The sequence below is a fragment of the Rhodnius prolixus genome, unplaced genomic scaffold (genome assembly GCF_049639745.1).
Source record: "Rhodnius prolixus isolate KJV_2025 unplaced genomic scaffold, Rpr scaffold_5, whole genome shotgun sequence".
NCBI lineage: Eukaryota > Metazoa > Arthropoda > Insecta > Hemiptera > Reduviidae > Rhodnius > Rhodnius prolixus.
Window position 1 is genome coordinate 20,321,320 of NW_027411624.1, and position 26,293 is coordinate 20,347,612.

General features: G+C 37.8%; 1 protein-coding gene and 1 long non-coding RNA gene across 3 annotated transcripts in view; one reads left to right on the forward strand and one right to left on the reverse strand.

Moving 5' to 3' along the window:
• The window catches only part of LOC141458864 (tachykinin-like peptides receptor 86C), a 379,610-nt gene that overhangs the window by 45,586 nt on the left and 307,731 nt on the right, over nt 1-26,293 (reverse strand). For both annotated transcript variants that reach the window (XM_074137418.1, XM_074137417.1), the window contains exon 3: nt 12,473-12,686. In XM_074137418.1, the coding sequence (XP_073993519.1) occupies nt 12,473-12,686 (214 nt within the window). The remainder of the gene's footprint in view (nt 1-12,472; nt 12,687-26,293) is intronic.
• Nucleotides 1-26,293, forward strand: part of LOC141458868 (uncharacterized) — a 54,336-nt gene that overhangs the window by 10,216 nt on the left and 17,827 nt on the right. The gene's annotated exons all lie outside the window — the stretch shown is intronic.

Sequence of the window (26,293 nt, forward strand, 5' to 3'; positions counted from 1 at the left end):
TGTTCCGTGAACACGATTTCTTGCAAAACTAACGTAATTTCTCATACGAAGATAAAAGAAATCCTGGAAAATGATATACCGTTTGAAAACCCATTAGGCAAGGAAATTTTTATAGAAAAGTGCCAGCACCTAGGTCTGATAATGGATCACATAAGGGCCTAATGAGTTTTCTTAAAAATTTCTATTACTTTTATTTTTACCAGCATCTAGAGGAAGATTGAGGCTGTTTGGAGAATAACTTATGCTTCAAAATCGTATCAATTTTTAGAAAATTTCTCTGTCTTTCTAACCGTGCCATCAGAATCGAATTCGGACTAAAACTTTCTGAGTAATAACATTTTTATTGGGAAAAAGTAATGATTTTTTTTTTAAAAATTAAAGTGACGCCACTCAAGAACAGTGGAAAATATGAAGTTAGCCAATACGTCATTGAAGTCCACTTCAGTTGTACTTACACACAGTAGGCCTATGGACATTAGTTACTGGTTCACCCTGTAAATTAAATATACATAGTAGATTTATTTATTTATTTTTTAATTAAGGGCACTTCAAAACCAAAAGTCATTGGAGCATGGAGACTTTTTTAAGTGCCCTGCCGGCCACTTGATGGAAAGCAGTGTCTATCATCGAATAATAAGGCTCTCAGACAAAGAATATCTAAGGGTTGGCACCTAAACTCCGATCTCTGCATGGATGTTGCAATGCACTTACCACCGAGCTAATTTTGTTGATAAATCCAATATAAAAATTATTTTGCTTATGGGTTAATTCGTCTCTGGACATGGCGTATCCAATGAGGTAAAAGTGGTTTAGTCTTTTGTTGGGAATTTTGGTAAAGAAGTAGAGAATTTAAGGATTTAAAAAAGAATTAACGTTCGTCAACCTCTGAGGTCCTTTGCGTCCGGAACATTTTTCAGTGCAGTGCCGGCCACCGGACAATGTTCTCACATTATAAACAACATTGTCTATTACCGGACAGTGAGCTAATATCTTCCCTGGAAATGTCTACAATATTTTAAAAAATTGGGCAGTCATTTGTTTTTTAAGTTAAAAATGCTCGGACCTAGTATTCTTTTAATATTACATAAAAATGCCTTTTTATTGTGGCCACCAAAAACTCTACATAGCGGGTCCAACAAGAATATTTCTGCATACATAAATCCTTTGTTGCCTTTGGCACTGCAATGGTAGTAATTTTTGCCGCAAAACCACTCTGAAAACAGGACCAGCTTCCAACTGAGTATAATGTAATAACCTGTATTGTTTACATACAATCACAGAAGATAAGTTAATTGAATTTGCTCATTAAAATGAGTGTAATGGAGTAAAAAAAAAAAGGAAAAAATCTACTCAATTCAACTTTAATTGACTACGCAATGATCGAATGTTCATTCGACAAGTAGTAATTGTCAGATAAGAATTACTTTGTTATTTAATAACCTAATTTTAAAGTATTAGATCATTTTGTAAGATGTTTTTATGATTTTATAATGCAACCGGGTAAACAAAGGCGTATTTCTATTTCAAAATTAACAGAAAAACCAAAGGAATCAGCTGACTCCTTACTGCTCGCTGTACGATAATAGTATTGTATATGGAAACGTTGTCCGGAAGCTGGAACTACACTGAAGAAAGCTTCAGGGCGCCTTAATTAAATAAATGTTGTGAACACTGACTCAACTTTTTCTAACTATTCTCAAGGTGCTACTCAACATCAATAAAATTCTTCAAATTCGGAGTATCTGACCCATACTAATTCTCACAAACAATTATAGTTTGTAAAAACCGTAAATTATACTGAACTTTAATCTTAACCCAAAAACACCCCCAAACTTTACGGAGTTTAAGATAGTTTTGAGTTAGTTATTTCCTTCCCTGGGATTGCTGTTGGTCGAGTTATCTTAAATTGCCCAAAATGAGTAAGATAGGATAGTTCTATTTAGATGCAAGTTCTATATAAATTGATTGTGCCGCTAAAAATTGCTGAGTTTGGAGAAAATTGCGTTTATGGGAGGGCGATTCGGTAAAAAACAAAAATGTTAATTAAGATAAATGATAAATGACGTAATGGACATGCGTTCATCGACTTTGAGAGAGCTGCAACAGAAATAGGTCTTGAGGTGAATCAAGCAAAAACAAAGTATAACATATGTCCACTTCTGGAGCGGAGCAGAAACAGGATACTGTGCAATTCGGAAATTACACCTTCGAGTGGGTGAATAATTTTATTTATCAAGGCACGCAGGTGAGCTCCGACAACAACGTGCACAGTGAAATTAATAGAAGAATACTGCTGGCTAACAGGACATACTTTGGTTTGCAACATCATTTTACTCTCCAGGTCGACTAAGATAAGGCTTTATAAGACCCTTATCCGACCCATCTTAACATACGCCTCAGAGTGCTGGGTCACCACCAAAAATGACGAGCTTGTTCTCCTTAGATTCGAAAGAGGCTATGGAGCCATTTTGGATGACGAAACATGGAGATGGAGAAGTAATGCAGAACTAAGGGACGTCGACGTGGTGAATGTGGTGAATCTTGGACGCCTTCGTTGGGCAGGACACGTAGCCAGAATGAATCCCGAGGAAATACCACACAGGATAATACGTACTCGTAAAAGAAAATATATATGGCACGCGACGAGTGGGCAGACCGAGGTCGCGATGGAGTGATGCTGTTTCGAAGGATGCAAGAACTCTCCTTGTTGTCGGAAACTGGATGGTGGCAGCATTGGACCGGGACAACTGGAAAACTTTGATAGAGGAGGCCATGATTCGCGCAAGCGAGTTGTAGCGTCAGTTAAGAAGAAGACATGACATGTCGCTCTTGATATGTAATATAATGTAGTATTTTAACTGGCAATGTTTAATGCCGGGCCAAATTGGTGTGAAAAACGACATACAAAAACCGTCATACAGGGCCTTTGGGGGAACGTGGAGACGCAGAGTTGGGTGTGGGGTGAATAAAACCCATATCATAAAAGTAGAAATGCATTTCTTTAGTATTTACGTATTCCTTTATTGTTGGAACAATATCAATAACAATATCGTGGACGGAGGGAAGGGATTAGCTATGAGGTTAGCATACTGGACTCCCACGCGGAGGTCCCGGGTTCGAATCCAGCAGCTGACCCTTAGATTTTCTCTTCCTAGGAGCTTCTTACAGCTCACTGTCCGGTGATGGACAGTGTTGTCTGTAACGAGAGAACACTGTCCGGAGGCCGGCAGTGCACTGGAAAAAGCTCCGGGCGCTAATGACTTCAGCTGTTGATGCGCAAAAAAAAAAAAAAAAATATCGTGGACGATTGATAAAAAAAAAATCAATGCTTGGAATTTTCGTGAAAAGCAATGTATTTTTCTTTATCCAAGTTTTCCTGAAACAACTGAATGTCATTTTACTGAATTTTACAGGATCAGCGAATTGTTAGTATTTAATTTTGATTATCTTAATGCCCATAAAAATTGTGTTTAAAAACAATGGCATAACAAGGAGAGTAAATGTTTTAGACGATCCCGTTTTAGTTTATAAACGGCAGTCACTATAAATAATGAAGTATCACTTTTGTCTGATCAAATAAAAATACCAATATTTTTCTATTTTCAGCTAGTGAAATTAATGAAATTGTTGTCTGATGGAAAAGTTGAGGATTGAAGTTAAAGACATCCTATCAAGAGTTTAATAAATAGTGAGTGTCAAACAAAAATGTTTTTTTTAAATACAGGGTGACCAGAGTTATATGCTCCACCCACTTTTTTTTTAAACGGCGGGAAATTTCGAAAAAATAAAAAACACGTATTTAATCATTTTTAGTCTAGTTTATTTTCAGTGATTGACCCATTTCTTTAAACCCCTCAATCTCGAGATACAGCATCTAACTTTGTTTTATCAAATGGAACGTTATATTTTTTGTTGCATACTTTTATAGTATTTGAGCTCCTAAAATAAATAAAAAAAAAAATTTTGAAATCGGTTAGGTATTTCAAAAGTTATGGTAATTAAAAATATGAAAAACAAACTTCAGTTTATTGCCAAAATTACGTTATTTTTTCTAAAGAATCTGTTCAAACTGGGCACCATCAACGGATAGGCAAGCCAAAACTCTGGACTCCCACGCTCTGCTTGTAGCAGCACTTATGGTGGCGAAGTCAAGATCTAGGCAGGCTAGAGTTATTCGACGTTTCAGATCATCGACTGAAGCCACAGGATTAAGGTTACTGTACACTTTATTTTTTAGATATCCTCACAAAAAGTAGTCCATTGGGGTTAAGTCCAGAGATCGAGGTGGCCATAGGATCGGACAATGAATTCCTAAGCACTTTTCATGGAAATTTCTATCCAGGTAATCTCGAACAACTCTCGCATTATGTGCCAGGCAACCATTTTGTTGAAAATACATATCTAGCCGACGTTGTAGAGGAACATCTTTAAGCAGAACTGGCAAAATGTCTCTGAAAAAAAAGTTAGATACCTTGCACCAGTTAAGTTGTCTCTGTAGAAGTATGGGCCGATTAGTTGATTTCCTACAACTCCACACCAAACGTTTGTATTGTAGAAAAAACAACCTGAACGTCGAATAACTGCAGCCTGCCTAGATCTTGACTTTGCCACCATAAGTTCTGCTACAAGCAAAGCGTGGTAGTCCAGAGTTTTGGCTTGCCTATCCGTTGATGGTGCCCAGTTTGAACAGCTATTTTTAAAAAAAGTAAGGTAATTTTGACATTAAAGTGAAATTTGTTTTTCATATTTTTTCATAACTTTTGAAAAACCTAACCGATTTCAAAAAAAAATTTTTTGTTGTTTTTAGGAGCTCAAATACTACAAAAATGTGCAAAAAAAATATAACGTTCCGTTTGAAAAACAAAAGTTGGATGCTGTATCTCGAGATACAGGGGTTTAAAAAAATGGGTCAATCACTGAAAATAAACTAGACTAAAAATGATTAAATACGTGTTTTTTATTTTTTCGAAATTTCCCGCCGTTTAAAAAAAAAGAGGGTGGAGCATATAACTCTGGTCACCCTGTATATATCGTATGAGGTCCTTCAAAACAGCTATTTTGTTAATGAGGAGAACATTAAATTTAAACAAGCTGAATTCCTAAAAGTTAATTTAAATATGTTGGAAAGAATGCCGCGACTTATCTAGGTAAATATACGAATTTTTATAAAGCTAATAAAATGTGAGTCAAGAATTCAGAATGAAATTTCGTTTATCTTAAAACTTTAAATTTGAAATTAAAGAGACAAAGAGCTATAATGATATTCAAGCGACGTAAAGGACGCCAAAATAATGTTATAATAGAAATATTCTCTGATTTTTCTTTTCCTATCTTCTTTTTATTTTATAGGAGGTCCCACCATGAAGGGAATTTTCAATATTTAGAGGGCTTCTAAAGCGGCGGACCGTTTGAACCTTCTTTTAATAACTTCTTTAATTTCGATAGGTTGTTGGATACAAAAGACGGATTCCGTTGGTGTTTCTCCTATTATTTTTAATATGAAGAATATATTGATTAATTTTCAATTACACGAGTAAAAAGTTGTAAAATATCATTATCACCTCTAACAAGAATTTCATTATAAAAACCTGGTATGAACCTCAAATGAAGTACCCAAAACGAATTCCCACCGCACAAAAAATTATTCAAACATATACCTTTAAATATTTCCGGTCGGATATTAATATTTTATTAAATCTCTCATTTTCCCAAAACAAAGGATGACTCAAATTATCTTTAAAGTAGATGTTTACATTTTCTGACAAATGCTGATGGTTCTAAAAATTTTCCCAGTGTCACTAAAAAAGAAACCAGTGGTTTTTGAAGTGATGAGTAGTAAGTACCTTCGCTTTTTTGCTTTGTTTTCTTTTTTTGGCATTGGCTTCCGCCATACAGCCAGCATCGTCTAGGTGCTTATCACTAGAATATCACTCACTCTCCATTCTTACTTATAGATACATTCGCTTCAAACATTCATCATTCTACTATATACTGCTATTTACATACAAACTTACAACTAATGGATGGATCAGTACCCTGTGCTCCTGCCATCCTTATAGCTTAACCGAAATTAAAATCACGTAATCCTTCTCTAATCATTTTCTTCCATTCATTCTAATCGGCTTTAACTTTTAAATACATTCATATTTCATAGCTAGCTCTGCTATAGACAAGCACATATATGTTAGTGGAGAATATTATGTCTAAGTAGCGAAGTGGTGCATCTGAATACCTATATATGTCGTCAAACATTCGTTTCCTTTCTACCATATAACGTGGACATATCATTATTATATGTTTGAAATCCTCCTCCTCATTGCAATCTACGCAAAGAGGAGAGAGGACCTTTTTGTTGATCCTGTGAAGATACGATCCGCACACCGCGTGGTTCGCTCTCAGCATGCTTATTGTTTTTGCTCATCTCCGATGTATCTTCTGTATATATGTTCTACTGTTCTTCAAGAGTATTCCGCCTTTGATATGATCTTGATTCATTTTCGTATTTTTTTTTTTATCAATTCTTCTCCAATTCTGGCAGTGAATATGGGCACCTGATAATTTTTTCGAATAAAAATTGTATAATTTTTTTTGCCCAAACGTACTTTAATTTTTTGTTTGAAGAGCTTTCAGTTCTATGAGAAGTTTAACATTTAGGGAGTTCAAAGTTCGGAAATATAAATTAGTTTGGTCGTTTCATCAGAGAACTACTCGTCTTATATAGAGAGAATGTATTTTGTTAACACTAAACATTTTCGTTCATCAAAATTCCTATCAAATTTAATAAACACCAGTCCCACTAATGTTTTAATGAATTTTACTTTTAATGCGAAAACTGGATTCCGCTATTCTTTCATTAAATTGAATACCAATGGCTTTGCCAATATGTTTAATTATACCAATAACATTTTTATTACCTGTTCTGGATTGGCTATTTTTATACCGTTGAAGTAAGAGTAACCGTAATGTTTATAATCCAGAAACAGATTAATTCAAACATTATTCAGATACAGAATAGAAACTCATCATTACAAAATAAAAGAAATTAAAATATTTTAACAGTAGAAATAATAAAAATAATTTTCCAATCACACCTACGTATTCGATTCCAACATCAACATACCAAATGACCTAGTTAGATAACCAGTATATGTGTTATAAAGTAGAATAATTACATTTTCAAGTTTAAATAGCTGTAAATAATGTTAATTATGTAAAAATAATTATGTAGATAATAATAATGTAAGGGAAGGGATAAGCTATGCGGTTAGCGTACTGGACACCCACGCGGAGGTTCCGGGTTCAAATCCAGCTGCTGACCCTTAGATTTTCTCTTCCTAGGAGCTTCTTACGAGAGAACACTGTTCGGAGGCCGGCAGTGCACTGAAAAAAGCTCCGGGCGCCAATAACCTAAGATGTTGACGCGCCTTAAAGCATTAAAAAAATAATAAATAATAATAATAATAACGCAAATGTTTAATTTGCAGTAAATACTTGTTTGAATTAAATACGTACTTACATACACATATTAACTCTGCATTGCCAATCCGGAATCAATTTGACTCCAAAAAAAAATAGGAATGGTCTCTGTTTCCCCACATCTCATAGCTATCCCAAAATGCTCATAGCTATGCTAACCCCACTCTCTCACCATTTGATAGTCACGAGCTGAAGACCGTGGAATTCTTAGTTTCTTTTTGCAGATAAGTTTATATCTAAAAAGTTTATATTAAAATCATAAGAGTCATTTTGACTCCAGATTGGCATTACACGTAAATATATCGGAGACATTTCGACTCCAGATTAGTACTATAAGTAGATTTTCTGTTATTAACTTGACTCCAGAAGATTGCCTAAATGCTTATTTGATAAATTTACATAATTTTTATAGAAAGTATCAAGGCACAAAAAAAAAGCCTCTTTCTAGAATTGATTTTCTGTCCGAATTGCAGCAGAAACTTGTAGCGAATTGGGAAATTGCTCAGTAATTAAAAAAATAGTGAATGTAATTTAAAAAAATGAAAAAGTCCCTGATCAGAAGGCAGTCAATCAGGATTCTAGCAAATACTGAAATTACTGCGATCCTAATTTGATGTTAATTCCTTCTGTGTGAAATGTTAAAGCCGATTCGTGGACAAAATTTTGTTATTTCGTTCTTAATTCCTATTCTTTCTCATCCTTTTAATGCAAATTTTATTATTAAAATTGAAATCAATGTAAAAAAAGATAAAACTAAATTAAGGAGTGAATATGACTCCACATTGGCAATAACTGACTAAAACTTCGAACAATGGCAATGCAGTGTTAAAAAATAAAGAAAAAATTTACCTAAAAATACCTTCTACAATAGAACCCGGAATGGAAACTTTGGCCAACTACAGTTGTATAATTATTGTTGCTACGCGAAGTAAACTTCCTAATCTCTTATATTTAGTTGACAGTTTTATTAAAAGCGATTCCAGGCTTGGTTCTAACACTGAAACCTAACCCACTTAGTTAGCCTTATTTCTCATACCGTCTGCCTACTTATTTTATTTTGTTATTTGACCTCTTGGACTCTGCCCCAAGTCTGACTTTATTTCCTCCCTTCATTCTTTCTATTTTAGAAAGCTTATTATTTTTTTTAGGCAGAAATGTTAAATAAGCCAGCCCTTACAATTTCTGATTTGGTCAATCAGAAAATTTTTCTGTCTAGTCCGTACTTCACTCGGTATCTAAGCATTACAATCTTTAGTTTCTTTCACATTTTTCAGAATCTACGAGGTGTGGCTATTAATTTAACGAGAATGATGCTACTACAGAAGAACTATGACCGACAACTGTGCAGCGAAAAAAGCCTTCTCTTTCGATTGCAGCGTCTCACATTTTTGTAGAGATATCTGTCTGACCGGAACCGTCGTTTGTGTAAAAGAGGTGTTAGTTTCGTTTTGCCGAAAACATGATACTACACATGTAGTAGAGCAAAGAATTGTCGTGTAATTTCACATCAAAACTTGATAAAACCGCTACTGAAACTTATCTTTTATTAAAAGAAGTTTATGGCGATGAATGTTAATCACGTGGCGAGTTTTTGAGTAGTTCAAGCGTTTCCAAGATGGCCGAGAAGACGTCGGAGATGATGACCGCCCGGGTCGCCCTTCCACATCCAAAACGGAGGAAAATATCGATTATAATTAATCAACGTTACTACCATGAGGTGCTTGCTCAACTCCGTGAAAGAGTAAGGAAAAAACGACCCGATTTGTGGAAGAACAAGTCATATGGGTTCTCCATCAAGATAACGCGCCGGCTCACACTACATTGTCAAGTACAAGACGTTTCTAGCCAAGTACAACATCCCAGTTTTAGGCCAGTCGCCTTATTCGCCTGATCTGGCCCCCCCATATGACTTTTGTCTGTTCCCCAAAGTCAAATCTGCATTAAAAGGAACACGATTTCTGTCCGTTGAAGGTGTGAAAGAAAAAACGGCACGCGTCATGCAGGAGCTCGCAGAAAAAGACTTCCAGCACTGTTCCGAACAATGGTAAATTCGCATGGAGCGTTGTAGGGATAGGTGAGGGGTTTATATTGAAGTTGATAATAACTAAATATGTTTAAATTTAAAATAAAATGTTTTACAGCAATAGTCTCGTTATTTAAAAGCCACACCTCGTAATAATAATTATTGGATGCCATAGTTTCTTTAACTTTTTCTGCCAATACTTTATATCGTCTATTTTTATTATTAATCAACTGCAAATGTTTTAAAGTTAAATTTGGGTTAAAATGGCTTGAGGTAGTGGACATTGATATCTTCTTTGGAAGTGATTTGTCCAGATTTGGAAGATACAGCCAGATAAAATATGGTAGTGATATGTTTGGTTTAGCTAAGTTGTTACTTCTGATCTTCTATTAACGAGGAATGTTTAAATCAGCATGTTTGTTTACTCTATGAAAACCTATTAAAACTTGATCTGTTTGTCTTGTATGGTTTAGTGTCCAAATTATAGCCTACAGTTTTAGTCTGCCAAATGAAGCAAATAAGTTTTGTAAAGGTGAAGTTTGTGTTCAAGCTTGAAGCTTTAATTTAACTGAGAAAATTGCAGCACGTTTTCCTGGCAACTAAAAACTAAACAAGAAAAACCATTTAGAAGGAAGTTTTGATGTATTGACTTTGTAATTAGTTAGTTTGGAAAACATTAGGAAAATCTTAAACCTTAGTTTTGTGTAAATCAATTGCTAATGGTGGTGACACAGTAAATAGCAGCCTAACTCTAATAGTTACAGGTCTGTACCTGATTTATTTTAATTTTAATCGAGAGAAACATCAAATAAAGTTTGTACGAAGAAGACAAAATACGACTTATATGACTTTTTGTTATTGTTGTTCTTAAAATTCGATTTAACTTACCAATTTTCATTAAATTTGGTATTTAATTTAATTTGAAAGTACAGTCTGTAAAACCGTTCATTAAACTTTGAATTAGATTAGGAGTCGCTTTAAGAGTGGTAGCTTGTGAAACTACAACTACGTGAAGTGCTTAAAAAGAAAGAAGCAAAAAGTCGATTCTGGAGCTTAAATCGTAAGTAGTTCTATAACACTTATCGTAAGTAGTCTGTAACGGTAATCGTAAGTGGTTGCAGAACTTAAGAAGTGCAACTAACACTTTTATTGACGATACCTTTAATTAGATTACTTATTCTATAGCCGGTGCAGTTCAATGTTTTTTTTGTAGCCATTTCCTTTATGTTACGACTGAACATTTTGAAAACAGGATATGAATCCATTTGGTAAGTTCAATGCAATTTCCTTTCTTATCCAATAAGTAGATATAAGATTTTCTTGGTAATTTAATTTTCCTAACCAGATTGTTTGATAGAAGTTTCTACAAAACCGGTCATGTTTATTTGGACATTTTGATGCCCCAATTTTTGTAGCTTGTTGGTTGTGTATTGGAAAGATTTTTTTTGGAATTTTCTCTGACACTTAGGAATAAATAGCCCTTTCTTGTTTTATTTTCCATTACTTTAATTATAGGATATCCATCTCTACTGACCAAGGGCTTCCAAATCGTCCTGTACGTTGCTCAACCATCCTACTCGAGGCCTACCCCTCGGCCTTTTTCCATATAGTGCTTTCCTGGGGCCTCTCGCCTCCTCCATTCGGTGCAAATGTCCCAGCCATCGTAGTCTATCAGACTTTATAGTGGCTACTATATCAGGCTCACCGAACAGTTCAACGACTTCTCGATTTATCCTGATTTTTTATAGCCATCTTGCGTCCTCACAGGTCCGAAAATCCTTCTTAATACTTTTCTTTTCCACCTGCACAACCTTTGTTCGCCCGCTTTTTTATTTTTGGCATCGGTAGCACCCATACAGCCAGCATATCATTTATTTGTACATAAATACCAGAAATTTAGATTTAAACCTTCATGTTTTTATAAATTATCCATTAGTACCTAAAATCTGTTAAATTTTAATGCCTGCCTCTACCATAAAACCATGTGGTACCATACACCTTTACATTTCTACTGCTCAACATGCAGATATAATTATAAGGGGAAGCCAGCTCCTTATAAAGGCGGTTGAAAAGCTCTTTTCTTTGTATCTCGTGCTTCGCAACACCATGATCATGTGCTCAGCGCTATCCACCTCATGGCATCTCTCGCACAAGTCATTATTAACCTTCCCGATTCTATATAAATACTCACCGCAAACAGCATGGTTTGAACGTAACCGGCACATACTGCTAATAAATCTTCTGTTAGAGTACTCTAAATTTCCAAACCAGGATTTTCTCTTGCCTGTGACCGGATTATATTTTTTGTAAAATGAACCTTTTTCGTTTGCGTATATCTGACGCCAACTCTCCACCGCTCTTTGTCGGCTCAGTGTGTCAACGTCCTCGTTAGTAAGTCTGTAGTCTGTAGTCTGTCCATCCACTGTGGCTTCCCTGGCCAGATCGTCCCCACCTTCTCATTGTGCAATATTCCAACATGACTTCTGATCCAGACCAAACTTCACCATCCTATCTACGGCTACTACTTCTCTATTCAACTCTAGAATTTCCATCAGTAAATGAGCATTATTTTTCGCCCGCTTTGGTTAATACCCATGTTTCCGAACCGTAGGCAACGATTGGACGCAGGGTAGTCTGGTATATTCTTATCTTTATAGCTCGGGACAAGCATTTCCTTTTAAAAAAAACTGGCTGCAGCGCCCAGAGTCATCTATTACCATCTATAACTATTATTGAATTATTATCCTAAACAATTTTAAGAACTGTTTCTTAGTTCACAAGGTTATAAGATGTTAATTATGAATGAAAAGAAACTGCATTGCTGTCAAGTTTCATAATACTTTATAAGGGTAACAGTGACATAATTTTCCTATTAAATTCCTTAATGGGTTCGCAAGAAGAGCAGGGACTGAAATTAATGAGGTAGCTATTTTAAACAAAAATTGAAGTATGATTATAAAATAATGATGTTACCTGTCAAGTGTAATGGCGACTAGCGTGAACACTGAAGCGGCGACGCTGACGTTTGCTACAAAGTTGTTAATTGTGCAATATATAGCTCCGAAGGGCCAGTGGGAGTCTAACATGTATGTGAAATTGAAGATACAATTGAAGAGGGACATTAACAGATCGGATATGCTAAGATTTACTAAAAAATAATTGGTCGTGGTCCTCATTCTTCTGTGAGCTGTAACAAAAGAAAGAAAATGAATTAATAAAGCTAAAATTATAGAAATATAGTTTTTTATTGGTCAAGAGAATGAAATAATCCTACTTCAATTTGCAACGACACACTCGCAGAATGTATTTCAATAAAAAGTAGAATATAATTTCCTAATACCGATCAATTGTCATGGACGAAGGCAGATAGATAACATACTTTACTATAGATTTGTTAAATTGTCTCTTTAAATAAAATCCAAGGCATAGAATCATGTATCAAATCCAATACCCAATACATCTAGTTTTTCTTCTGCACCACATTAAATAATAACTTACTTCCAGGTAACAAAAATAAATAAAAAGCAAAAAAGTGTGATTATTGGACACTACTTCACTTCATTTCTTGTCTGGCTTATTTTGAACAAACACTACTAATTGAGATATTGTTAATTATTAGATTAGATTAGGGCAGCCTCAAGGCCTACGCCACTGCTACCTCTTAGGATCTTTTGTGGCTCACCAACTTTAGAGCTCGCCCTCCAGACCTGTACGTTTAATCAGACTCTTCTGGAGAGCGACTCTTGGGTAAACCTCACAGGCCTTGGTTTTTCCTTCCCGAGAAGTAACATCCTTAGCCAGACAAGTCCCTCACACTGACACAACACGTGCAGTGCCGTTTCCTCCACTTCCTGACAGAACCTACAGAGGCTATCATCCGTCAGACCCATAAGATGCATGTATTTTTTGAGCCTGCAGTGGCCGATTAATAGGTCTAAAATTATCCTTATAGCCCCACGGCCTTGACGGATTAATTCTGCATTCAGCCTCGGTGAATAGCCTCTAACCACCACTTCTGAGACCTACTCTGCACCCATAGGTTAATTGCCACAGACTTGGCACACTTGAAGATCCCAAAATAGGGTTTCGGGCCAACTAAGTGTCCCGCAGAGCCTTCCCGGGCCAAAAAATCTGCCGCTTCGTTTCCCTTATGTCCTGAATGATCAGGTACCCACAGCAGAAAGACCTTGTTTTGGTCACTAATTTCCTTCAGGGCACCCAGACAGTTCCAAACTAGCCTTGAGTTGACCTGGTAGGAACTAACAGCTCGTAGAGCAGCCTGACTGTCGGAGAAAATTACGACCTTAGAATTAATAATTCCTCGCCCGTTAATCTCGGCAGCACAGAACCTAATTGCAGCTAGCTCAGCTTGAAAAACTGTAGCTAGTTTGCCTAGGCTAACCGAAAAGCTACATTTCGGCTTCACCCCGTACACTCCCGCTCCCACACCGTCCTCCGTCTTGGAGCCATCCGTGTACCACATCGAATCTCCCACAACTGGGGGGGGGGGGCCCACGTCTCCAAGCCTCCCGGACTCCAATACAGAATTTGAAAGGCTTCTCGAAGTTATATTTGGGAGTTATATAATCCGAAGGCAGGCACAGATTAGGATCGGCCCCCAGCTCTTCATATAACTCTTGATACGCTCCTCAATGCCTAAAGGTAATAGGAGCTTGTCATTTCATAAGGCTAATGACAACGGCCCTAGCAACGCCCTGAATGTAAAAGTGCAATGGGGGCAAATTTAATAAAACCTCCAAGGCCGCAGTAGGGGAAGTCCTCATGGCCCCAGTGACACTCAGGCAAGCCAGCCTTTGAATACCACTTAGTGCCCGGACTCCATCCACCTGCAAGGTTTTCGCCCACCAAGCCACCGCCCAGTGTGACACCATGTGTCTAACTACACTTTTGTAGATCCAAAGTGTCATCCTAGGGCTTAATCCCCAACTTTTCCCGCACTGCCTTTTACAGCATCCTGAAGAAACCTTAGCCTTATGGGAAATCATATTTAGGTGTGAATTCCATGTAAGCCTTCTATCGAAGATAACCCCAAGATACTTGGCCTCCATGGATTGTTAATTATATCTTAATACATTTGAAAACGTGACTTCACTTTAATTTAATTTTTTTTTTAGGTACTGCTGTCACTAAAATTTGAAACAGAGTTGACCAACAAATTTAAAACAATTAAATCATTAAATTGATTAATTACACTTATTACATAATCAATTTTTGTTTAAATTTTAATCATGATTTTTGCTAAATTCAATGATTGCAATTTGTAGAATGATTAACAGTAAGAGGAAGTCACATAGATGTTCACATCTTACTTTTTTATCTACCATTAATTTTATGATATAGTTAAAACGGCCAGGCTGGAGTGTGAAATGATGATAGCAAGCAGGGTTGCATAAAGAAAATTAAAAATGAAAAAATAACTGCTTGAAAGAAGCAATCATGTTAGTGCTGGACATAAAGTTCACTACTTTATGTTCTTTTAGAATCCTTAACAGCGCTTCTGTTGTGTGGCTCAGTGAAAGATAATCTATCTACATTTTGCATCACCTTATCATTACGTAAAACCATTGCGAATTGTTGTAGATATAAAGTAAACAATAGAATTTGTTATTGAACAAATATGGCGCAGTTTTCTTATTTCGTGAAACTTATTTTTTATTTGTATTTTTTTTTTATAAAAACAATATATTCCTTTATAGTACGAGGGTCGTTTGAAAAGTTCGTGCAAAAATAAAAACTACTTAATTTTTTTGGGGTAAACCTTTTTTATTTTTCAACATAGTCTCCTTTTCTCTAGTTTGTTGATCCCTTCCGAATAATAGGATTTGTCCAAGTCTGAAAAATAGCCATTCGTTTCTGCAATCACCTCCTCGTTTGAATAAAATCTTTTTCCTGCCAGCCATTTCTTCATATTGGGGAACAACCAAGTCTGGAGAATAGGGGGGATGTGAAACGAGTTGGAACCCTATTTCCATTAATTTTGCGACTACAACTGCTGAGGTGTGAGCTGGTGCGTTGTCGTGATGGAAAAGGACTTTTTTGTGGGCCAATCGTGGGCGTTTTTCTTGCAGCTCGGTTTTCAAACGGTCCAATAACGATGAATAATATGCACCTGTAATAGTTTTACCCTTTTCCAAATAGTCGATGAGGATTATTCCTTGCGAATCCCAAAAGACAGTCGCCATAATCTTTCCGGCCGAAGGAACGGTCTTCGCCTTTTTTGGCGCAGATTCCCCCTTGGTAACCCATTGTTTAGATTGTTCTTTGGTCTCAGGAGTGTAGTGATGTATCCATGTTTCATCCACAGTGACGAAACGACGCTTAAAGTCCTGCGGATTCTTCTGGAACAGCTGCAAACCGTCCTTGCAACACTTCACACGATTTCGTTTTTGGTCAAGCGTGAGCAATCGCGGCACCCATCTTGCGGATAGCTTTGTCATGTCCAAATGTTGATGCAAAATATTATGTACCCGTTCATTCGAGATGTCCACAGCACTAGCAATCTCACGCACCTTCACTCTTCTGTCATCCATCACCATATCATGGATTTTATCAATGATTTCTGGAGTAGTAACCTCAACAGGGCGTCCAGAACGTTCAGCGTCACTTGTGCTCATATGGCCACTCCGAAAATTTTGAAACCACTTATAAACTGTTCTAATCGAAGGTGCAGAGTCACCATAATGTTTATCAAGCTTTTCTTTAGTCTCCTGAGGCGTTTCGCCTTTCATAAAGTAGTGTTTAATCAACACACGAAATTCTTTTTCGTCCATTTTTTGAAAATCACTCGACTTCCTCGATTCAAACGAATGCCAAACACAAAGAAATAGACCGATCTGGCTGAAACTTGGTGTGTGTTCTTCCAAGAGATGCTACTAACTAAACATAACCTCGATACGCGCCAGTGGTACTATCTCTCTGACTTTGCACAGACTTTTCAAACGACCCTCGTATTTGAAGTTTTCCTATTTTCAGGAAGAAGCCCCTCCCGTATCGATATAACACGCCCATAAAATTTTCTATCGGGATATCTCTTTACATGCTTGATGGTGTTATATCGATACGGGGAGCGATTCAGTGGCCACCTCGTTCACCGGATTTGACACCTATGGACTATTTCCTTTGGGGATACCTGAAAAACAAGATGATTATTCATAACTTTTTTCTTTCTTTTCTTATTTCTGCTTATCTAAAAGCATTTCTAAATCTAGGTGTATCAGAATCAAGCCGGAATTGCATCTGTAGATGAACTAAAGCAGAGAATAATAGATGCCTGTAACACGGTTAAAGCCGAATCTATTTCTTTGGCAGTAAGGGACAATTGGCAGGAAAGAGCATGTCTATGCAGCTCTAATGGTGGAGGACAGTTCGAGCATGATCTGTAATATTAATGAGGAGTAAAATTTATAATAAAATAGTAATTTTCTTCTTATTCAATCAAAAAAACGTAATAATATTATCATTTTGAAATGTCTTATAAGAATCATGTTTTCATTCATAACTTGTAAAATATCGCTCGCAGAAAAAAACCGTTCAAGTAAATTTTGCTTTAAAAAAATAGAGGAATCTATTTCTGAAATAAAAACCGCACCTCCCCATTTGGAAAAATGAAGTTGGCGCCTGTATCTCACTTCTGGAAACACCGAAAAAAATTTACAAATTAAATTTGGATTCCTAAGAAAAAACTAAGGGAACACGTATTTTTTAGTTTTTTCCTAGCTATCTTAGTTTCCGAGAAAAAGTTGTTATCCATATAGCTTGGGACACCCTGTATATGTATTTTTTTTAAAGACACCATCTGCTTACAAGTGTGAAATTGAATAACTGTGTCTGTGTTTAGTGTTTTGTATCAAAATAAAAATTTAAAATTAAAATAAAAATAAAACTAACAAAAATCTAATCTGTATAAAACAAACAATTTATCTCTATTTAGTAAAAATTAAAGGAAAAAAAGAAAGAAAGCTTAAACTAAATATTAATTTCAGTTGTTTTAGACCAAAATTCACGAACCGCAAATTCTTCTTTATTCAAACTATTTTTAGGATATTATGAAAAAGTTATTACAAAGGCTTCCACTTATTCTTATTCAAATTAATCAATTTCAATGAGAGCTGTCGTTCATATTTGAAGAAAATATTATTTCTTTATCTTTAGGTATGTGGGGAAGAATTTCTTTTTTATTTTAATCATTTATTTACTTTCCAATTCACGCATTTATTTGCGTCACAAGCAACAAGGATAATAATATCATTACACTGAGAGTGAAGTTATCCAGTGGTAACCTCCAACAACATTTCGCTATCTATGGACTCCTTTCGTCAGAGAAAAGATCGCAAGGCCATTTTCTTTCAAGAAGTGTAGGAGTGTTATCTGGAAATGTCTTAGAAGAAAGGATTATACCAAAAGAGATCGCTTGTTAAGATGTAGTTTTCTGTTTTGTGTGACGAAAGGATTGTGTGACCTAGAAAGGAACGAAGATTTTTTAGACTGCAAGAACTGGATCTTTTGGAGATTTGAGCGTTTGGCTGTGAATCCCACAGTTGGTTGCCATAAGCCTAGATGGGTTTTAATACCCTTTCTTGAATAAGTCTTTTGTTGTCCAGAGTGTGTTTTGATCTGTTGTCTTAGTCTTTTCAGTTGTTGAGTCTCCGTTCTCTTAAATCCTTTACGAGGCTTTCAAGTAAGTATTCCTGTCTAGGTAGAGCCCAAGATAGTGGACTACGTTGACTGGTGGTAAAGGAATTAGATTGTAAAAGATAGAAGGACTTCAGTTATGTTTTCTGTCTCGCTGTACACGTGGGTTGCCTTGCACGTTTTCAAGCCTATGTTCTGCACCACTTTTATGTTTACTTTTACTCAATTTATTTTGTTGTCGCGCAGTAAAAGTCTTACATAAAGGGAAGGAGAGCGGTGGAGAGGGATGAAGTGAGATTCAGAGAGAGACAGAGAAAATAATTCCCTAAAGTCACGATTCTTTATAAATGGTGTTCTTGTGATGGTTACGGTGCCATTTAGGCCCAGCGTCACTTCAATGGAGAAGGGGGTGGGTCGAGATGAAGAAGAAAACAATAAAATAAAATGCAATAAGTAAAGGAGAGAAAATAAAAAAGAATAAAAGAAGAATGTATTTAGGGCGCCACGCTGTTTTAAGTTAGTCCCGCAGGAAACAGCGAAACCTACGGGTACATAATAATAGTTTTTATTTAGCCTGCAACTAAAAATAAAATAAGGTGGAGGGAGGGAGTTCAAAAAAAAGAAAAAGAAGAAGGCAATTTGGAGGAAAAAAATTATATATTGAAAAAGAAGTTTGAAAAAAAAAATCAAAAAGATTATTGGGTGGCAAATGTATATCTTCTGATACAATATTCTTTACACTTACGGTACTTAACACAAGTATACGATATATTATATCAAGTGATAGCTGTATTTACAGAAGGAACAAAAATAAAAAAAAAACCCTTGTTTAGGGAACAAAAAGACCAAGGCGGAAGCTTCCTTATCACTGTACTATTCCTTATACTAAACCAATAAAATTATCCTCATAGGGTTACAAAAAAAATAAAAAATTACACTTGAAAACCTTAATACTATAAAATATAATTAGAAACAAAAAAAACCCGTGAAAACTATATACATAACTATATACAAAAGAAATACTCCACTTACCCCAGGCCTGGGTCTTACTTTGGTTTTTTGCGTGGGTGAAATTGTATTTTCGCTTTTCCGGCGCTTGTTCCGTAGTCCACTGCAGCACTCTCTACTTCCTTTTCTGTAGTAAATTACGTGGAGGGCAATCCCCACACTGGGAAATGTTACAGAAAAATAATGTTCACCAACACTGGTAACTTCAACCCCTCACACGAACTTTCCAATTTCTGTATGAAAATTGTAGGTGCATCCGGCCAAGCCGAAGAAAAGGAAGTCACCTTATAACAGAGCTATCCGTCACTTACTGCTCACAGTCGAGCTCTGGCTCCTCGCATACGCGCCGCTCTGTTTATCCCCTTTTGTTCGCTTCTTCATAAACAGGCCGAAGTACAATTTCTCTTGCTTATCTTACCAAAGACGTATTTCTTTGTATTCATATTCTATTTTTATGTATACATTTGTCCCCAATTGAATTATTTAAATTAAAATTAATTAAGAATTCTTGTTACCAGATTTTCCATCTGTAACAATTCCCCCTCTGCCTCCGGAGAGAAACGTCGGGATTCAGAAAGGAAATAAACGGAACAGGATTAGGAAGAGGAATGGGTAGGAATTTGCGGACGGGGATGTTTTAGGGATTGGGCAGCGGGTCGGCTTTTAGTTCTTTTATGTGCCAGGTGCCCATACTCTTTCCTTCGAAGTCTTCCAACTCCGCAATGATATTTGAGAGCATCTTCTTGATTCGGCATTTGATGTATTTCGGTGCCAACTTCCCGGAGTAGTACTGGCTGGCGTCGGAACGGATGTGACTTTTCCTCCACACGATATCTCCAGTACGATACTTCACTGGTCTTCTCCTCAAATTATAAATTTTAGCCGAGCGTTCATAGGCCCTTGACAGACGATCCTGGATCTCTTCATAGAACAAAGGCATCTTGGATAACTGATCCAAACGAGATTCCCTATCAATCTCTGGTACAACCTCTGCGTTCTCTCGATCAGGATAATCAAGGCCAGATCTTCTTAACTCTCTGCCAAAGTTCAAGTAGGCCGGTGTCACACCTGTCACTTCATGCACTGCGGTTTGCAACGCAAATCCGAGTTTCGGCAATTCTTTGTCCCAGTTCCGGTGGTTATCTCTGGCATAAGAAGACAACATCGTCTTTAAAACCTTGTTGACTCTTTCCGTAGGGTTAGCCTGGGGATGGTAGGACGCCGTAAACCAAATTTTGCTCCCGTATTCTTGCATTTTCGTCTTGAATTCTTGACTGGCAAACTGCGTTCCGTTATCACAGATGATTGTCTGCGGAGCTCCGAACTTCAAGATAACGTTTTCTTCCATAAGCTTGGTGACCCCTTTTGCGGTGGCTTGTCTCATGGGCATCAAGACACTATATTTTGAAAAATAATCGGCTACGACAAACAAGTATCTATTTTGTTTAGTAGATAAAGGCAATGGACCCATTAAATCTGCCGATATTACTTGCCATGGTTCCGTAATTGCTTTCTGCTTGCCCATCAAGCCCGCAGGTGCTTTCTGTAGCGGCTTATTCTCCAAGCATATTGAGCATCTGGCTACGTATCTAGCAATGTCGGCTGCCATTCCTGGCCAGTAGTAGGTTTCCTTGATGCGGTGTAGCGTCTTATATCCTCCAAGATGGCCTGACAACGGACTGTCATGGTATTCCTGCAATACATCTATTCTCTGGCGTTTCGGAACAACAACTTTCCATGAATAGGGCTCGCTCAAGATCTTATTTTGCGCCTCTTTTACTTTCTTTAAAAGCTTCTTATGGTCCTCCACTCTCCAATTGGGATAGTTCGCCGGCTCTTTCTTTATTTTGCGGATCATCGCAGCATACCAATCTTCTACCTCTTCAAATGTCACGTTCACTGCTTCCACCATGTCCTCATTGACTCGGGATAGTGCGTCAGCCGCCGCATGTTGCTTACCAGGTCTGTGTTTGATGGTGAACGCATACTGCTGAAGCTTTAAGGCCCACCGGGCTAGCCTCCCTTGGGGATCTTTTAAGTTCAGCAGCCAGACGAGGGCATGGTGATCAGTTATAACGTTGAATTCCATTCCTTCCAGGTATGGTCGAAATTTCTCGATGGCCCACAGAACTGCTAAGCATTCCTGCTCGGTTACCGAGAAATTCTTTTCATTCCTGGTCAAGCTCCGACTGGCGTATGCTATGGGCTTTTCTCCATCTTCGAACACCTGGGAAAGGATGGCTCCTAGCCCTGTCGATGAAGCATCGGTTTGAAGCAAGAAGGGCCTACTGAAATCTGGACACGTCAGTACTGGTGCGGAGACAAGGAAATTTTTCAGCTCTCTAAAAGCCTTGTCCTGCTCCGTACCCCAACACCACTTCTTGCTCTTCTTTGTCAATTCCGATAATGGCGCGCTAACAGATGCGAAGTGTGGTACGAACCGCCTATACCACGATGCAAGACCTAGGAATCTTCTAATTTGTCTAACTGTCCGTGGTTGTGGGAAATTCAGTATGGCTGCTACTTTCTCTGGATCAACGTGTAACCCTTCCTGATCCACCACATAACCTAGATACTTAAGCTCTGCTCGGCAAACTTGCGCTTTTTCCCAATTAACTGTTAATCCTGCGTCCTGAAGTTTCGTCAGCACCAATTCCAGCGTGTCTAAATGGTCTCCGAAACTTTGGGTAGCAACGATAATATCGTCGAGGTAGACAAAAACTTTGGGTTCCAGCTCTGGCCCTAGGATGGTATCTATTAAACGTTGCCAGGTTGCAGGTGCGTTGTGCAGGCCAAAAGGCATCCTAACGAATTGATAGAGACCTCTCCCCGGTACGGTGAAAGCTGTTTTCTCCCTATCCTCTTCTTTGACCTTTACTTGCCAATACGCCGATTTTAGATCTAGAGAGGATAAATATCTCGCATCCCGTAGCCCGTCCAATATATGCGATACGTAGGGTAGCGGATAGGCATCCTTCTTCGTGACTGCATTCAACTTCCTAAAATCGACGCAGAACCGATATTGGCCATTTGGTTTCTTAACCAAAACTACAGGGGAGGACCAAGGACTAGTGGAACGTTCTACAATGCCCTCTTCTATCATTTTGTCCAATTCCTGGTTAACGATGGTCTGCATTGCCGGAGAGACAGGGTAGTATCTCTGTTTTATTGGCTTATTATCTCCGGTGTCGATGGAGTGTTGGACAAGATCGGTACCTTCCGAGTTTATGGGAAGTGACCGCCAATTTTGTAGGAAGGCGCTCAATTCTTGTTCTTGTTCTGTGGTGAGTGCGGATCTTTCCACTAAAGCTGCGGACACCTGAACTTCTTCATTGTCCCCTTCACTGAACGTACACCTTTTGTTCTTTACATCAGGGACGATGCTCATAGACTCCCAGAAGTCTATTCCTAAAATGATGGGATTAATTAGGGATGGCACAACCAAGAACTCTATTATCTTAACCTTTCCCGCTAACTCCACTGGAATCTGAACGGAGCCAAGAACATCTACTCGGGTACCATTGGCAGTGGTAACCTTTACTGAGTCTTCTGTTTGTAAGGGAAGGTTCAGTTTCTCTATTCTCCGCCATCCAGCTCCACCTATCAGCGACTTGGAAGCACCTGAGTCTAAAAGGGCGGTAAAAGTCATTCCAAACAAAGATATCTTCAAATGTGGTCTTCCATCCTGTTTGCGTGCCATTTGAAGTAGGGGTATAGACCGTTCTCCTTGCATGAAGTTTGTCACAACGGAAATCCATTCCAGCCATTCCGGATCAGATGTGGACATTTTCGAGGGGCGGCTCGAGGTCTGTCCACTTAAGCTCGACCGCCATCGAAGTTTTCCTTCTTCTGACAATTTGGACAACTCGCATTAGGTTTGAGGCTGCTGGTCGAAGGCTGACTACTGTTAGGTGACCTATTTCTTTTTGGACAGAATCTGTAGGTGTGGCCTACTTGGTGGCAGTGCCAGCACTTAATGAGCCCATCTCGGAAGAGCAAAAGCTAGCCATCATTAAGCGTAACGTCAAAAAAGAATACCGAGCCCTTCTCCCTCTGACTTCCTTCCACAATATTGAGGAGCTGGAAACAGTTTTGCAGAACCTGGAAATCGGTGCTACTATGGCCTCGCGCTATGAAGAGCCACCGACAAAAGGCAGGGTAGGTCGGGTACCCTTCGATGCTTCTGATGATGTGGAAGGTAATGGAGAAGTGCTTACCGGGCAAGCTTTAGTTGTCTTCCCTCGAGGTCCTCTGTAAGCCAGGTCAGGCTCCAAAGTGCCTTTTGTCGGTGGCTCTTCATAGCGCGAGGCCATAGTAGCACCGATTTCCAGGTTCTGCAAAACTGTTTCCAGCTCCTCAATATTGTGGAAGGAAGTCAGAGGGAGAAGGGCTCGGTATTCTTTTTTGACGTTACGCTTAATGATGGCTAGCTTTTGCTCTTCCGAGATGGGCTCACTAAGACGAGAAAACAGGGCCTGCATTCTCGCTATGTAAATCGCAATACTCTCTTGAGGACCTTGCGTGCGTCTGCGTATTTCCTCCATCAGTTGGTGGTCGTAGTCAGGATCCAAAAATGTTTTGCGAAGCCCTGCCACGAGTTCTTCCCAGCTTTTTATTACATTCCGCTTGGACCGATACCACACCAGTGCAGTGCCTCCTAAAATTTCGCTCACTGATTGGAAAAGGTCGTCTTTAGAAATCCTTCTGGACATTGCTCTATCTTCTACCTGTGCCAGAAAAGAGCAGAGGGGTTGATCTTGGTCATCACCCGTGAATTTGAGACCCCATTTGTAGAGCATTAAGTCTCTGTTCCTGATTATCTCGTGAAAATTTTGGCACTGTGTGGATTGGCCAGTCAAAGCTGCTGGCATATCTAGAAAAGTCCTTAGAGTAGTTTCTCCAGTAGGGTTAGACTCCACCACATTAACTTTAGTTCCTTTACTTCCTGATGGTGGTGGTGGAAGTTCTCGGATCTCTGTTTTCTCTTCAATTTGCTTTATGAAACCCCAGAGATCTTTTACATCATTTTTAAAACTCTCTAATACCTTCTCTTTGTCCTTCTCAACCTTCATGATTCGGTTAAGCCGCTCTTCTACATGGAGAAGTCGAGTTTTCAGGCGTTTGATTTCATTCGCATCACTTTCTTCGACTATCTCAGCTTGCTGTTTGAGTTCGTTTAGCTTTTTGCCACAAAAAGTCAATTCCTCTTTGGGCGATAAAGCCGAAAAAATGCGTTCAACCGGCAAAACGTTGGATCCCAGGGCATTCGCTAATCGTTTTCTTAACTCAGCGACTGTACCCTCTCCTTGAAGACCCCTAATAAACAATTCGTAACTCAGTTCATCCTTAAGTAGTCGATAAACATCCATGGTGAAGAAAATGGAAAACGAAGAAAATTTAAAATGCTCTCAAGATGCAGGAAAAAGTACGTAGGGAAAGGAATATTGAAACGGAAATGGGTAGAGAAAGGAACAATGAAAATAATGAAGAAAATATCAACCTAAATAATAGGAAAAAATGTAAAAGAATATCTCAGAATAAAGAAATAAAATCATTGAAAGGCAAGAAATAATGAAGACAATAATATAAACAAATAAATTAAATACCCTGTAAATGTTTACTAAAGACGAAAAGAAATCTGAAAATTAAGTCTATTTTAATGCTTTATTTATTATTACTAAACTATTTTATTTTTATTTATTTTTTTTTTATTTTTTATTTTTTATTTATTTTTTTTTTTATTTGTTTCCCTTTCTATTAAACTAAAATTTATTATGAACTTCAAGGCAGTTTGGATTCACTATAATTAGCCCGATCAACAAATACGGAAACCAACTAATAATTACAAGTGAAGCACAGAATGTATTCCGCAGTATCAATTTCAGAAAATGTGTAACTAGACGTAAATAAAATAATACACAAATTGATAACTTATTCAAAAATAATTATGAGATGAAATTACAGCTCCACTACAGATTACAGACAGATAACAGTGTAATGTAAACGACGCTTACCGGAAATGCCCGATTATCAAGGGCCCCACGTTGGGCGCCAGAAAAATGTTACGGTGCCATTTAGGCCCAGCGTCACTTCAATGGAGAAGGGGGTGGGTCGAGATGAAGAAGAAAACAATAAAATAAAATGCAATAAGTAAAGGAGAGAAAATAAAAAAGAATAAAAGAAGAATGTATTTAGGGCGCCACGCTGTTTTAAGTTAGTCCCGCAGGAAACAGCGAAACCTACGGGTACATAATAATAGTTTTTATTTAGCCTGCAACTAAAAATAAAATAAGGTGGAGGGAGGGAGTTCAAAAAAAAGAAAAAGAAGAAGGCAATTTGGAGGAAAAAAATTATATATTGAAAAAGAAGTTTGAAAAAAAAAATCAAAAAGATTATTGGGTGGCAAATGTATATCTTCTGATACAATATTCTTTACACTTACGGTACTTAACACAAGTATACGATATATTAAATCAAGTGATAGCTGTATTTACAGAAGGAACAAAAATAAAAAAAAAACCCTTGTTTAGGGAACAAAAAGACCAAGGCGGAAGCTTCCTTATCACTGTACTATTCCTTATACTAAACCAATAAAATTATCCTCATAGGGTTACAAAAAAAATAAAAAATTACACTTGAAAACCTTAATACTATAAAATATAATTAGAAACAAAAAAAACCCGTGAAAACTATATACATAACTATATACAAAAGAAATACTCCACTTACCCCAGGCCTGGGTCTTACTTTGGTTTTTTGCGTGGGTGAAATTGTATTTTCGCTTTTCCGGCGCTTGTTCCGTAGTCCACTGCAGCACTCTCTACTTCCTTTTCTGTAGTAAATTACGTGGAGGGCAATCCCCACACTGGGAAATGTTACAGAAAAATAATGTTCACCAACACTGGTAACTTCAACCCCTCACACGAACTTTCCAATTTCTGTATGAAAATTGTAGGTGCATCCGGCCAAGCCGAAGAAAAGGAAGTCACCTTATAACAGAGCTATCCGTCACTTACTGCTCACAGTCGAGCTCTGGCTCCTCGCATACGCGCCGCTCTGTTTATCCCCTTTTGTTCGCTTCTTCATAAACAGGCCGAAGTACAATTTCTCTTGCTTATCTTACCAAAGACGTAT